Genomic DNA, 16,570 nt, shown 5'->3' with positions numbered 1-16,570 from the left:
AAAGAAAATATGTAAAGATACTGGTATCTAGCCTCAGTTTCAGGTGTTGGGACAAATTTTAAATGCCAGTCTACCATGCATTTTGAAGAAATATATTTCGAAAACTTAGATTCACTCAGCTGTGTATTTTTAAAAAATATGACAATAATTGCATTTTTACCATTGGATTTAGATTACTACTCCTGGCTCCCTCTTCCAACCCATCCAGATTCAAGCTCTCCTCCCCAGTTTTAAATCTTCTTATTTTCCTCATAATGTTCGTCTTCTTTATATCATATCTCCATTTAGGTTTATTATCAATTGGTCCAATGCCAATTCGTCCAATTACCAACTCGTCTACTATCATTTGGTTTACCATCAATTCGTCCACTGTCACATGTTCTAACTGCCACTTCGTCCATTCACCATTTCGTCTAATAACCAGTTGGTCCAATAGCCATTTAGTCCATACACCATTTGGTCTAATTGGAATAAGTGTTGATTAGGCGAAATGAAAGAAAATTAAATGGATATTAGACCGAACGGTTATGAGACGAAATGGTCTTAGCCGAACTGGTGATGAGACGAAGTGATGATTGGACCAAATGAATGACGAAATGTTGATGGACGGAGTGGCATCAGACTAAATTATGTTAGACCGTGTGATGAGTGGACGAGTTGGCAATAGACGAATTGGCAATTTATCTCCATACCTTATCAAGTCTTTTCCCATCAATATTTTCGTCATCTCCAAAATTAAAGAGAATTGAAAGTTGTGTGAAGCGTCGTCATTAAAAGTCAGACATGTCATCTTCAGTCATTTGTCTCACTGAACAATGCATAGAGTAAGAAGAGGCCAGAGAACAGGGGCGGAGTTTGCCGTTTTAAGAATCCACAATAATTAATCTTTTTTTTAAGTATGTCCTAAAAACATAAAATTCAGGAGAAATGCGCAAATATACCAGGCCCCTATAGCTTAAGAGGGCAAATGGTAGTTTTTCGTAGGAGAGAAACATAAACGAGTGAATTTTTGTTAACACAAAGAAAAATTATAAACGAAAGTGGTCTATCAAGATTGCTTTTTTTTTGGGGGGGGGGGTGAATTGAACCGTCATCTTTGATAAAAGTAGCTTAGCAGAAATATACCGCTTTCTGTCTATAGGACTTTTTCCAAAGTCAGTCGCGAACAAATTTGATTATTTTTTCTGGTCCAACAAAGAAAGCAAACTTCATATTTGTTGAAGCGAACAAAAAAGATCTTGGAGGAAAATAAAGAGAGTTAAAGCGTGTGTTGAAAAATAAGAATGATAGGTTGAACCGAGACATCAAACGATTATCATTTTTTGTCGCACGCGTTTTATTTTAGTAGCTTCTGTTTGATAAAAGAATAATGTGTGAGCTTTAAACAGAGGGCAGCCACATTTCAACCCCACTTCCATTCATTAGAGCACGTCCCATAACCCCCGACAAACCCTGTCCGCCAGGTCGACAGTCTGCCTCACACAATCATCAATCTTACTTTGCAAAAGAAAATAAAAATGCTGTCATTTTTGTATGCAAGTTATTCTTGACATGTAAGGGCTCCTTTTCTATTTTCTTTACTAAGTACACATAGGGGAGAAATTACACACATCAAATGCCGAGCTGAATAATAGACATTATGTACACAGGGACGATAAATTTGTGTGGCCTTCGATTGCGTATGATCGACCATAACCCAAAAGGAAATATTATCGGAGAAAGCAAACCCGCCATAAAAAAAGAATTACAAAATTTGTTTATTCCTCTTCCTTTTCTCGAACCGACTTCGAATATTGAACTTTCAGATTAAAGACTGTGGGGTTCTTTTATTTACCGTAAAATTAATTTTATATTCAAAACGATTAGAATGTGATAACGTATTTTGAGAAACTTATAATAGTTCTTTTAATATGAATAAAGAGGAATAAAATAAAATGGTAGAAGAAAAAGAAGACTGTATATAGGAGCCAATTCTGTGATACTGTGTAAGGAGCAAAGAAATCGAATTAGTGGAAGGAAAACGTAAAAATATATCCCTGACTTAATGGCGTAATCTGTAAAACAAAAAAAAGTATTTTATGGTAATCAATGTATTATATTATTATTTATACATTTTAAAGCATTTCCTTTGATATATTTTCAATTTTTCACATACCAAGTCAAAATGGATATGACAGAATTAATAATTTATGTTAAAAAGGTGATCATTTTGGCTCACTTGCTTCGCTCACTCAATTTTTTTAAGAATAGTGCATCGTATTAAAGAGTCGATCTCCTCCAAATTACATCACGTAGACGTAAAGGGATTATGGAAGAAAAAAAAGGATATCGAAAAGAAGAAGAACATATAGCAATGTAAATTTGAAAATACGATCGATAGTGTATATAAACTATGAAGAGAGAGAAAATGATAAGGGATAATTGTAATCTCAAATAGAGGAAAAGAAAAGGATAGAGAGTAGAGACGGAATATGATCTTAATATTGTTTATAATGAATAAATATCGTTGTGAGCTGTGTACAAAAAAGTATTTTAAAATGTGTTTTGATAGATAAAATATCTATAAAAAAAATATCAGACTTCCTTACGCCAATTGGCAGTTCTTTATTGGATATTATATTCTGGGAGTTCTCGTCTACTTTCATCCCTTTTTAAATGATTTATGTTCCAAAAGTTTTGCTTTGTTGTTGAGGCCAGCCAGTATACATGGTATACTTACGTCTAATTTATCTTTATACAAATTGACAAAACACCAGTATATTGGTAAGAGATCACAAAACAACCCAAAATGCATTGACTGTCTTTAATTTTGATGACGTGTTGGATAAAACAAGATTTTTCTTCTCCAAATTGAACGCCCCTGTTGAAAGCAGTGCCCTTTTGGTGATGTTTAACAGCAAGCCCCAGGGATGCACTGCGTAAATATCGTAACATAGATTTCAGCCCACGAAATAGATCAAGCATAACGAAACAAAGAAAGAAAATCATGTCTGTTAACTTGATGTTTTCCAATCCTTTGTCGGCAAAACTTTTTTTCTATCAATCTTTCATCTAATAACCCATATATTTACTGCCATGAGTTGTGATCATCTTCATTGAAATATGAAATAAATTATTACGATTATTTTATAGACTCATTTTTTTTAATCTCAATCAACCTCATACGTCATAAAATATTATAAAAGTCACCTTAGTATACGTATAAAAAAAATCATATTTCGTTTGAGAATATATATTATAATATGTTAATAGATGTTACACGGTGTATTGAAAACGAAATTGGCATTTTCAATTGCATTGATAATTTTTCATGGGAAATGATATTCAGTATATGTGAGTTGTGAGTTTACTGAAAAAAAAACTATTTGCACATTAGTATTACCACTTCTTAAATTGTGACATTTTCTCAAAATGAATTGAAGGTAGTATATACGGCAAAGGTCGCCAACTAATACCCTGTTATGTATTATAGTGAAATAATAATTACCCAAATTGCTGGGCCTTTAGATAAAGAAAGATCAATATTTCTGCTGCCCGTCTGTGATAAGAATATTAATCTAGTCCATTTTTTCTTCTCTGTTTGTTTTAGTTGAACGTTGATTTGTGTACAGACGGCGATGACATGAACAGATATTCACAGTTCATCAGTGATATCATTATAATGTATCATGCATGATCATCTCTTAAAGAAATCATGCATTTACAAAAATAATTCTTACTGGCTGCAGAATTTCCACGCCATATAGTGCGCTGATGCGGAGTAATGAAAGATAAGTGGAACTTACATCGGAAATCGAAACAATCGCTTATTTTTTTATTTGTTTATTGAATATTTATCAAACGTGTGTCACCCGCCACGAAGCATCCAAATTTAAATCGATAAAATTAATTTATCACTCAAAATTAATATTATAACCATATCGTTTATCTTTACCAACCCACATATTTTGTGTATAACGTCTGTTGTTCTTCCTTTAAATAAAAGTATCAAATTATACCAGCCTAACTTATTATCATTTCTATTCCTTTCTATTACGTCTACATGCATTTAAACGTATAACTCAGTAAATCAAAGCTTCAGTCCTTAATATGAGTTTCTGTGTCCCTTAGTACAAAGGTTAGCGATATATCGTACGCTTGATTTTTTTCGATTGATTGTACATTGTAGTCAATGCAATCAATGGTATAAAAATGTTCAAATGATCATTGCTAAGCTTTGTGTTACAGGCCCCATATTGGTTAATAATGAGTTGCATTTGATATTCAGAGTTATGTTTGATTGACGGGGGCGACTACTCGACTAATGCTATGCACTGTCGAGAATATTTCCATGTTCCTTTTTATGATTATTTATAGATGGAAAGATATCCATTAAAAGAAATGACTTCTTCAACTACTTTATTCATAGACTATTCTTCAGTTACACCACATTCTTGCCCTTTGTAAAAAAAAAAAAAAGGGGGGGGGGTAAGTCAAAATAATAGCTATTTCTGTTCCACCATTCGTGAGAAATGAGAAAGTTTAATTCATTGATTTCAAATCCAATTTCGAGATTAGGGATACTACTTATTGAAATGTCGAGGGTTTTCTTAATATCATACATTAATTGTGACGAGCAAATGATTTGTTTAAAGGGACTAGTGCAATCATAAGACGAAATACAGGGAAAGTGGAATGATTTCTGTCGCACTGATGTTGTAGTTCAACACATTTCTTGTACCTCAATCCACACCACTTTCCTTAATGTATTTCATTTGATATGTGCATGTAATTGTACATTAGACAATGTAGTGCCTTCTTTGCCATGGCGTGTAAAAGTCGACGCCGCGGATTCCCGGTACCGGAGCTATGGGGGTGACGGTCCTAGTGAGGCGACATTTTAAGGGTAGTATAATGCCCGATAGTGTTGTTTAGTCGGGCTACATGCGGCTGTGCACAGTAGAAGTACAAATTTGTCTAGGCCGCTTAGACAAACTGCAGATCCGACTTCCTGGCTCCAACACAAAACCCATGTCAATCTCCCCAGGACCTCTCTCCTTGTCTCTTCTTTTTGCTCTCTCTTTCTCTCTCGCCCACTTCCCTCACTCCCCCTCCTTTGATTATTTTTTCTCTCTCATGAACATCCATTCCTCTTTTACGATTCTCTTATTATAAATCAATACATCTCCTTTTCTTGGTCCTTTCTATCAATCGTATTTTTCTGTATTTCTATATATTATTATTTTCTAAACATTGTTTTTACCGCGTTTCTCACCTTTTTTATTATACCTGTTATATGTTTATTTTTAAATTCACTTTACTCCATGTTGTTTTACGCTATAGTCATTTCTTTTCACACTTTAAACTAAAGAATTTAGGTATTACAGTTTCTTTTTTGTATAATTCACTCATATCTTATTTCAGCTTCTAGCTCTATACTTAGTATTCAAATTAAGAATAAACTATAATGCATATAGACTATTTTCACATTCATTTAGCTTCCTTTTTCTCAATACTTAAGACTGAAGTTTGATACCTTTATTCATTTATTTGTTTAGTATTATTCAGACAGCAGTATCTTATATGTATTTGACTCGTACTCGCTATTTTCCTGATCAAATCATCAGGTTTGAAAAATAATGCGAATCAGTGATGTTATATGAAATATGAAGCTCTGGTAGTATATAATAGCATTCCCTCACCCACCCACCCACCCCTTTATTTTCTGCACCCTCTCTTTTAGGTCTCCTGACTGACAGGGTGAGCGTTTCTTGCAGACACGAAAACTAAACAAATTTGAAAAGCAATTACTTCCGAGGGATCTCCCTTTAAAACGTTTTAATCTCTTTGTTGGTTTTACGAGAATTTGGCTGCTTTTTATTTAGTTGTATTTTACAGGGATGCCTTGTAGTACTCCTTTCTCTTGCTTGTACCTATTTCATGTATTTGTGTATTTTAACTCGGATAATGCAAGGAATAGTCTCTTTTCTTTTATGGGGGTGTTTAAAATGGTGATTTAATTAGTGTGGCTTAAAAACTCTTTCGGAAAAAAATGTAATTCAGTCATCTGGTCGTCAATCATGAAAATTTTCTAATATCGTTGTTAACTGTTTTGTATTGGTTGATAAAATTCTGATATCGAGTCAGTTTAGATCAAAAGTATAATGTATATTGGTCCATTTCCATATGAATTTTCAGCACTTACGAAAAATCAACGTATGTAAGCTTACCCAACCGGTCGTCATAAGTTTTTAATGTTGTCATGGTTACTGAAACATGTCATTTAATTTATATCATACTTACTGAAAGTGAGACGATTGTTTAAAGTTTTGTTCTAAGATTTGCATCAATTCCTAAGTATAAACTATACATATAAACATTATTATAGTCAAAATTAATCATTTGATCAAGTAGAATGACATGGACAGGGTTTTTGATAATTTCCTTTGCAGAATGACAATTTTGATAGACATATACTTGTGAAATCAAAAGTAACTTGATTTTGCTTCAGCTATAGGGGAAGTCACCTCACACTAAACTGATTCAGATTTCTCAAATAGATTTGACTCAGAATGATCAGGCGTAACTGGCAATCAACTCAGTTCTAGTCCAAATTGCTCAGATACCATGTCACTTTGACTCTGATGATATTGACTCTCAACCAAGTTCAATTTGACTATATACAGTAGCCAAAAGAATAAGAATGTAGAATACAAAGAGGGATGCTATACGATAACGGTGAATAATAAACATTATGCTTCTTTAAATTTTTATTTCTTTCAACTGAAATAAATTTATCAAATCAATAGATACATTAAAAATAAAAGAGATGAAAGATTAGCTCCTATATATAAATTTTTGAAGACGACGCAAACATAGAATACAAAGAAGAAAAGTATTAGGTGTGATTCTCCAATTTAATAAAAGGACAAAACATAATATCAAGAGTACCCCATCCGTCAATGCTAAAACAAACCATTTTGATAAAGCGAATCGGATTTTCTTTACGATACTCAAGTCACATCCACGAGGCCGATTCCAGACAGACTTACATATCGAAAAAAAAAAGAAGACATTCACTATAAAGTCATTATGTAAGAAATTGACATCAAATCAGGTTGGGAATCCATATGGTGCATACAGTGGCTACACATCAATGAATATTAATTATCATTTACTTGCATACATGACTTCTTCTAACAATCGTAATCGAGGTTATTTCCACAACGACGAGTTTCCCAACAAATCATTTCAATATTACCGGATGCTCAATGTTAAATGTTTTCTTAAATCAGGTTCTTATGACTAACATAATTAGACGTTCTGTCATTGAAACATAAATAACGAAAGCTTCTTCTTCCATGAACAGGATGTATTTTGGTTACTTCGTTTAGAAACACCCGTCCATGAGACCATACTGATAAACATGGTCCGTATACAACATTTCATTTTTATGTTTTATGCCTATTCACTGTCCAATAAGGCTGTGTTAGAAAATGCCTGACCCAGCGATAAAAATGCTTCCCTGTTGCTTTCATATTTTAATTGCGCGATCAAGGCTTCAATCTAATCAAAGATGAATAAGAAAAATCGTGTTATTATTCCACATTTAACTCAGAGCCGTCTCGGATAATCATGATAAAATGATGTAACCGGTAACTATGGTAACGAAATCAAATTACTATTGCGCGAAAACGATATATGGAAGTGAGATTTGCCATACAATTAGGTGTTACGTAAATTAAATTTCACAGGCTCATTTCGTACAAACTTGATTGATTGATTTTGAAACAGTTCCTGGAATTATAATCCCCTGTTTAATCCTAAAAAGTCTGAATGGAGCGTTGAATTATACACGGGAGCTCTCTTCGGGACGTTTTCTAAACCTTTTTTCTTGTGAGACTCGTACAAGTTTCGAGACCAAATTTACGATACCCGACTACATGCACGACTTTAAATTATCCATGATATTTACCTGCATATCAGACTGAAAATTTCTCAAAAATTGAATTTTAACCAAAACAAATTAAATTTGAAGCTAAAATTCGCATAATTGATCAAAATCATTCACTTAAGGATTATTGTGGTTACAATATTGTCGCCGACATTTTGGAGAGAGAATAATATCGGGAAAACAAAGAAATGTAGGGGATAAAGAAACCAAAATATAAAAAATAAATTTTGCCCTCTATACCACTTTTCATCGCAATCAAGAAGACATCAGCCGAGATCTTTATGGAGGGGGGGGGTGCTGAATCTGCCATACTGTTTATGGTTAAAGAGAGAAAAAAAGACATGAACTAAAAACAAATATAAAGTTGATTATTGTAAGACGAATATTTTATATTTTGTCAGTATCAAAATCTTGAAATTCGTCGACTTTTGTTTATGAAATTTGATGACAAATACAATATTCACAGGAGAAAAATAATTCATATTTAGACACTGTCTGACCTGGAAAAACATGCATTATTCAGATTCACATAAACAATCAAAAAAATGTGTTCAGAACTAACATTCATGCAATAACGATCATCGTAACACAAGAAAGTAAAATCAAATACTTTTCCTTCAGCATGAAAAGCACAATGAAAATAATATATAAATCATAAATTACATTTGTTAAATGACATATCAATCACCAGGACTGAGATCTTTACACAATATAACAGACAAAATCAATATTATCAACACTTTTTGATACCTTTTCTGTACATTTAACATGAAAAGTGACAATAAAAAATGAGAAATATATATCATTTACAACAAAATTGTCCTTGGCGCAATGTGTGAGTCGTCCATGAGGAGTATAGGTTGTCGTTAAATGCGAAACTATCCCTGACAATATAATTATTAAAAGAAAATGAACCCATAATCTTACTTTCCTTTTAATACACCAAAATCTATTTACAGATACACTCTGGAACCGTATTCCCATATAATAATCTCATGTCACTTAACTATTTATTTATAACTGCAACTTGTGATATTAATAAAGAAAATAATCATTATTTAATTTTCCCAACTAAAAATATAAAAAAAAATCATAGTATAGCATTGACAAAGAAATTTTGAAAGTATCCAAATGACTAAATTTTCTAAATTGAATCATAAAACTAATTTTATTTTATTTGAAAAGGAAAGGATCAAATCTTGATATTGGAATGAAAACTTGTAGTACATCACTCATTCATGTGCAACCATTTAACCCGTTAACCCAAAACGACAAATATTTTCAACTCCTTTTTGAACTCCTGATTTATCGCATGACAACACTTTGCCGCTCATGAAATTAATCTACCTCTAAACATCTTACCCAATATTGGGTAAAATTATAACATGCATGTTTGTTGGGTAAAATGATACCAAATACTGAGTAAATTTTAGCCAGGGTTGCATTGAAATTTACCTGCTAAAAAAGCAGTTGCCTCTTATCGGACAAAATATGCACAACAAACCATGCACGTTTCATTTTATCCAAATATTTGGTAAATTTTTACCCAATCTTTTTTAGAGTGTATTGTACAATATGTTACTTAAGTTGGTCAGTTACTTAACATGACTGAAAACTAAATATATGTTTAAATCACTTTGTGGTGAAAACTATTGACAGTGATATCTCCATTTGTAAACAAAACAAATAATTAAATCAATCCAATTTAGCTTGCATCACCCGAGATCACGTTCATTCTTTAAAAATTGTCATTAACATCCATTGATTGATAATCTACATGATTTTAATTACTAGTTGTTCTGTGAGTGTTCACATCTGCAGTGCATATCTACTTTGAGATCATTTGCATGAGGAAAAATAATTTGGGTCGGATTTCTATGTTCAGTTCACATTATTTCTGTCCTCATGAATATACCTTTGTCCCTAAAATGTTTTACCACGTTCTACCGTGAAGGAGAAAAGGGGCCGTTGCCGACATGTTATTGACAGCACCATTATGGGTCATACCAGTGGCCCCTGCACTGGGGCTATAAAGACTGTGCATCGCACTTGCCTGATGATGCAACGAAGCTTGGCTTTGAGGGTGTTGATGATGCGCATGGACGGAAACAGGACTAAGCCCGATGCCTGAATCGCTGGATGGGATGCTGATGGGTATCCCGCACGAGCTCGGTTCCACGGGACTCGCTTTCATGCTAACGTGGTGGTTTGCAGCGGCTTGCTGCGATGTCATGGATTGCGTGGCGTTGGCTTGCTGGTGCTGCGGCTGTGGTTGTTGGGGACCACCGACCACGCCCTGGTCGTTAACCCCCTCCACATGTTCACTTAGACTGCGCTCATCATCATCGGTTAAATCTCCCCCTGCACCCACTCCTCCACCACTTCCATTACAAGGCTTACCGTCTTTGACGAGCACTGGAACCGCCACCCGTCGAGGAGACTGATGACAAATGGTGTTGCTATCCTGCATGTTCTTCTCTTTGGCCTGCCTCTTCATCTTGTAGCGGTGATTTTGGAACCAGATCTTGACTTGGGTTGGAGTCAGGTTGATGAGGTTAGCAAGGTGTTCCCTCTCCGGTGCCGATAGGTACTTCTGTTGCTTGAAACGCCTCTCCAGCTCGTACACCTGGGCTTGGGAGAACAGCACCCGGCGCTTTCGGCGATGGGACGGTAGTAGCGGCTTGCCCAGATCCCCGCTGCCAACTGCGGATAGTGTGGACATGTTCATATTCATGTTCATATTCATGTTCATATTCATATTCATGTTCATTGTGGATGAGTGGTTCATCAAACGGGAAACTGTAGAAAATGATAAATAAGGAGAATAGGGGGAAAGTCCAGTCATTCTAGCATGTCAACTTTTCTTCCACAAGAATGCATGCAGACTATTGGACTAACTAATGAAACCTTTCCCATTTTTTCACAAGTACGAAAATACTTTATTCTATCTTCTAATTATAGCTTCCTCTAACCATGCAAATCATATATAAAACTATTAGTAGCATGATTGTGTTTGCTTACGACCATTCAAGCTAATAAGCTGGAAATACATTGCAATCATAAAGAAACATTATATATTATAGAAGAAGGGAATTGTAAAAACATCTAATATTACATTAGCGTCTCAAGTATTGAGTACAAAAAAATCATATATTGCAAACCTTGCTATGATTCCATAACAAAGGTTAACCTTTAACAGATTAATATATATACTTTCATGAATCATTAACTAATTGACATAAATATGACCCACATTTTCTTAGCGCGCCGAAACGTTACAGTTTGATTATTCAAACCAATGGATAGGGAGAAATCAAAATAATGATACGGTGATTTTCCAGAAAGAAATATGCGACCATAAAAAATAATGAAGTTTTGTGTTGGATAGTACTTGACATTGTCTAATATCTAAAGGAATCTATCAGTTTTGTTTCTATAATAGCTAGAAATGTAAATCCTACATTATTTAACAAAGTATATTATGTTGAATTTTCTTTAAGTTTAATTTGTATTCAAAATATAGAGTTCTAATCGTTTGACTTTTATAACATCTACTAAAAACAGGATTTATTGTAAAATTACAATTATAATTTTTTTTAAGATTAAAAAAAATATGGTAACTGATCATCAATGATTATCCGTTCAGAATTTCTCATCCGGTCTGCGTTGAAAGTTAACACATTTTTAGAGCATTGGAAATTTCATACTTTATTTCAGCGATATAAAGTTTCACCAATTTCATTGAACGAGAAAGGTAATCTACAGTAATTTCTGTTCTCTCGATAGACAGTTATTTACTTGCCAACGAATTTTTGATGATTGTTAATGTACAGTATCTTAGAGGGAAGTGTACTCATCTGCAAAATGATTGATTTAGTGATTATGATATTTTGTCTTGATAAAATAAAGCGAAAAACCGAAACGGATATTCCCAAATATCATGAAATTAACTACACTGATTGCTTTCTAACATAACAAGTTTATACTTTAAGGAGACCCACATTATGCATTTTGAAACTGTTCCGGTCTTTTGAGCGCTTTGTAAAAAGTCAAAGTTAGATTGAACTGATTCCTTTTTCTCTATCAATTTCATTCAACTTGAATAGGTATATCTATAGATCCTTGTTTTTATCCCCCTTCATTGATCTCTTTGTTATGAGATTAACAAGACAGAGGTCAAGACGTATTAATACTTGTCTCGAGTGGATATCAAGTGCAGCTCAAGATCCCAATTAATTCCACGTTTGTTTGCCGATTTCCCATAAAATTAATCGTAGACCCTGCTGCAATCAAATCCACGATATTTGAATGTATCTTCAGTTATTTTATATGTCTTCTATTGTAATGTATTCAATTTAATCAGAATTTTGTTTTCGCTTCTAATTTTATGTGTCACAGGCACGATTACGCACTGGGATGGATAATCTAGAAATCAATTTACTTTCCAGCATTTGTATGCAGGTAATTGAAATATTTTGTTTGCTCTTTTCTGTTAACACTTAATTTAAGAAATTTTGATATCTGATTATTTTCACTTTAAAACAAAAGAAAAATAATTGAATACATCAAAGTTATTTATCTTGACGAATGCATTATGCTGACCGTTTCTTACGAAACCAATCTATGTGTATCATAACATTTCTTCTACGCTGACTGACATCTTTAAGAGCGGAAATTCATTTCTGAATTGCTTTGTTCAATTTTGACATATAAATGTAAATTTTCTTCATTAAGAAATACACAAATTAATTTCGAGCTGTCAATCTAAGAATGTACTCATTTTGATGTACTTTAGCTCATGTCGATGAAAAACCAAGCATGCCGGATTCTCTTAAATAATTGAGATTCCTATTCAAACAAAACCCTTTTTAACTTTTTATTTGAAGCGATGTTTTGAGAACGCGCCCTTATTATAATTGATAGTGTATCATAAACTGCAAGAACATTTATTACTTAAAATAGAATAATGATGTTGGTTTTATATTTTTAGAGGGATCTAGCAAACAAGCTTCTGAGAACTGTTCAAATTTAACCAGTGAATGTAATCATATAAACTTTGAAATGAAAAGGGTGATTCCTTGATTCTCGTCATTATAATCATTATAATAACGCTCCAAGGCGAGAAACATTATTTTTCTTAATACCTGAATGGAAAAGAAATATGTTTTCAATGAGAGGTGTAATGTATTTAAAGTGAGATGTATTAAAGTCTTGCTGGGGCCGAAGACAATACCCTTGTTAGTAGAGTAGGCCAGTGTTTAAACTCGTCTGATGTCATATTTTTATTGGCATAATATTTGAGCATGTCGATGGGTCGTTAAACTTGCACCAAGAAAAAAGCAGCTGGGTATACAAGGCATAAGTATGTCCTACCAGGCGGGGGTTTAAAGGTTACCTTGATAATACCAAGGCCTAATACCATTTTGCGTGATTACTCTTTGGAGTGTATGTATGCACTATGATACCATTTTGATCATAAATTGATTAGCAAAAAGAAGGCATGGTCCTAAAATATAGAGAAATTACTTACTTGTAAAACGTGGGTCGGAGCTGGCGCCGTGGTACCAGCTCGCCGCTGACGGGCGATGATCGCTGTAATGCGGGGTAAGTTCCCCGACCGATCCGTTGCAATAGTTATGAGACAGCTGAGGGACGTGCATGTGGGCGTATGGGTTGTTGGCCGAAGCCATGTTCATCGGCGAGACTTGCATGCCTTGATGAGCCGAATGTTGAGGGGAACGGTAAGCCGATTGCATGCTCGGTGAGGCTGAGAAGACCGATGGAAAGGCGGATCCTGGACTATCTAACATAGACCGTCTGAAACTCTCTTCAAGGGGTGTTAAGATATCGGTGACAGAGAACGAAGTGGTATGTTTAGGGCTATATGACATTTCTTGGAAGAAGATAAACCAGGCATCAACGGCACTGGAAGAGGTTTGATACTGGAGCTCCCACCATGGGAGAAAAAAAGAAAAGGACTCTCTCTATCTGGTATGGAGAGCGCTTATCAAGTACTCGTAGCTTCAAGTGAGTCGATGAATGAATGAGTGGACCGAGTTCCTCTCTTTCAATAGTCAAAGCTAAATCTTTGTGAGGGCCCCCGTTGGAGTGTCCTACAGGTAAGGAAGCTCTCACGATAAATCCACTCCACCACCAGTGGCAGTCTTCTTAAGTACCAGGCGCCACGCGCTTCCTTTCTCTTCCCCTCTCTCTCTCCGACTATCAAAGTGTTGCCGCAATCTCCAACAGAACTTCGAACCATGTAGAATAGGAGAGAATTGTAAAACGACAACAGAACGATGATTAATTATTTTCATGAGCTTAGGCGAGAAAATATCTATCTATTTCTGCCATGTAACACAAAAGACGAACTCTTTCACCTAAATGGAAGATAGAGAAAATTGTGAATCTCAACCCAAGTTCTCGCATTGCCATGTTTTATCTCCTATTCTCTCTGATTTTGCGGCTAAGCGGTTGATTAGCGCATGCGTGAAGAGTGTGAGAAGGGAGAAATCTAGGACCAATAATAATTATTGATTAACAACTGCTCAAGCCTGCATTTACATATGAAAGGGCGAAGTGCGTGTGTGATTTAGCAGGGCTTCGCACTTAGGCCACGCCTACTCCAGTCTCGAACTGGATGGGTTATTGTTATTCCGGGGTATATACAATGTTACATTGAAAACATATATCACCTCTTTAAAAAAATTGCAACCATCTTCGTAAGTAAAAAAAAAAAAACAACAACAAATAAACCAAATAAAATATGATATTTTGAATTGTGTAAGACGAATATTTCATATCGTTGCTAAATATTCCTTGAGTGCAACAAAGTGAACAAACTATGATTAACAAGACGAATCTCGAATATGTAGATCTTTTTCAGATACATGTCTGAACATGGAACTCATTACCAACTTCTATTACGGAGAATGTCTTTTTGAATACTTTAAAAAAAAATCTTAAAGTTGATTTGTTATCATATTAATTTTATTTCAATTTAAATTTTAGTCTATATTAATTTTGAATTCTACCTGAGAGAGAGATGGGGTAGGGGGTGGGGACAGGGGGCAGGGTGTGGACAGGGGGGCAAGACGTTGAATTCAAATACATGCGCCATCTAATATTATCATTATCATTATATTTGTATTTTGTTAATAAAAAAAAAGCTTTCTACAGGTGTTCCATTTTCCATTTATTTCTACCACTTACAATATTAATTTACTATGCTTATGTATTTTGATCTATTTTTTTGTATAATATACATGTGTATTTCAAATGTACATATTTTGTTATTTTTTAATGGAAAATAATAAATGAATTGATTTGAATAATCTCTTTCAAGTAATCTATAAAAAAAAAAAGGCCAATGCACAATCGGGCTACTGGTCAAACATGATTGTAATAGAAGCTCCTTGTCTTATGCTTGATCTCATTTGGTTTCTGTTTCCAAAAAAAATTGTTCAGCGCATTAAAAACGATATCATAAAAAAATTATATATATACGGTTTATAATTACAATATATAATACAAATATTGAGTATAATACTTCCCGTGTTCATTGTAAAATATATATTTTGAGCCCATAAGAGTCGTAATTGATTATGATAATACTAACTTATAATGATGATGATAATGATGATAATGATAATTATTATTATATTAATGATAATAATTATAGAAGTAATAGCTGTAATGATTATAATTCTATAATAACAATAACGATGAGGATAATACTATTACTACTATACTACTACTGCGACTACTACTACTACTACTGCTACTGCTAGAACTTCTACTACTACTACTACGACTACTACGACTACTACGACTACTACGACTACTACTACTCCTATTCCTATTACTATTACAACTACTACTGCTGCTGCTGCTATTACTACTCATATTCCTATTACTATTACAACTACTACTGCTGCTGCTGCTATTACTATTACTATTGCTGCTACTACTACTACTACTACTTGTACTTCTACTACTATTACTACTACTACTACTACTACTACTACTACTACTACTACTACTACTACTACTACTACTACTACTGCTACTGCTACTACTACTACTACTACTACTTCTACTACTAATATTACTACGACTACTACTACGACTACTACTACTCCTATTCCTATTACTATTACTACTACTACTACTACTACTCCTATTACTATTAATATTACTACTACTACTACTACTACTACTACTACTACTATCGCTGCAGCTGCTGCTATTACTATTACTTCTGCTACTACTATACTACTACTACTACTACTACTACTACTACTATTACTACTACTACTACTACAACTACTGCTGCTGCTGCTGCTGCTGCTACTATACTACTACTACTACTACTACTTATACTACTACTACTGCTGCTGCTGCTACTACTGCTGCTACATGTACTACTACTATTACTACTACTTCTAACAGCATAATAATGCATAAAACATTAAATATTCACACACAGGGAAGTCAGGCACAGATTCAAGAATGCATAAAACTTTGTAGAATACTTGAATGATAAGAAAAGAGATCAATCTCAAGATGAGATCAATTTGAATAAATCGCAAACCTTTATACATACAGGGTACTGTGGTAATACAACTTACATTTAAA

At 34.1% G+C, this 16,570-nt stretch overlaps 1 protein-coding gene across 2 annotated transcripts; it reads right to left on the bottom strand.

The window, feature by feature from the left end:
* Positions 1–6,877: 6,877 nt before the first annotated feature.
* Positions 6,878–14,509, bottom strand: LOC129264876 (thyroid transcription factor 1-like). Of its 2 annotated transcripts, none has more exons than XM_054902833.2 (2): positions 13,464–14,509; positions 6,878–10,732 (listed from the first exon to the last, which is right to left on the bottom strand). In XM_054902833.2, exons 1-2 carry the CDS (start codon positions 13,822–13,824, stop codon positions 9,867–9,869), a joined length of 1,227 nt encoding a protein of 408 aa, XP_054758808.1. In that variant the 5' UTR covers positions 13,825–14,509; the 3' UTR covers positions 6,878–9,866. The 2 variants fall into 2 exon arrangements, with proteins under 2 accessions (XP_054758808.1, XP_054758809.1); XM_054902834.2 differs by having other exon boundaries at positions 6,878–10,636; positions 13,464–14,395.
* Positions 14,510–16,570: the final 2,061 nt, after the last annotated feature.

Source organism: Lytechinus pictus, chromosome 7 (assembly GCF_037042905.1).
Source record: "Lytechinus pictus isolate F3 Inbred chromosome 7, Lp3.0, whole genome shotgun sequence".
In the NCBI taxonomy this organism is placed as follows: Eukaryota; Metazoa; Echinodermata; class Echinoidea; order Temnopleuroida; family Toxopneustidae; genus Lytechinus; species Lytechinus pictus.
The sequence above is the reverse complement of the archived record's forward strand: the minus strand, read 5'-3'. Positions and strand labels throughout refer to the sequence as shown.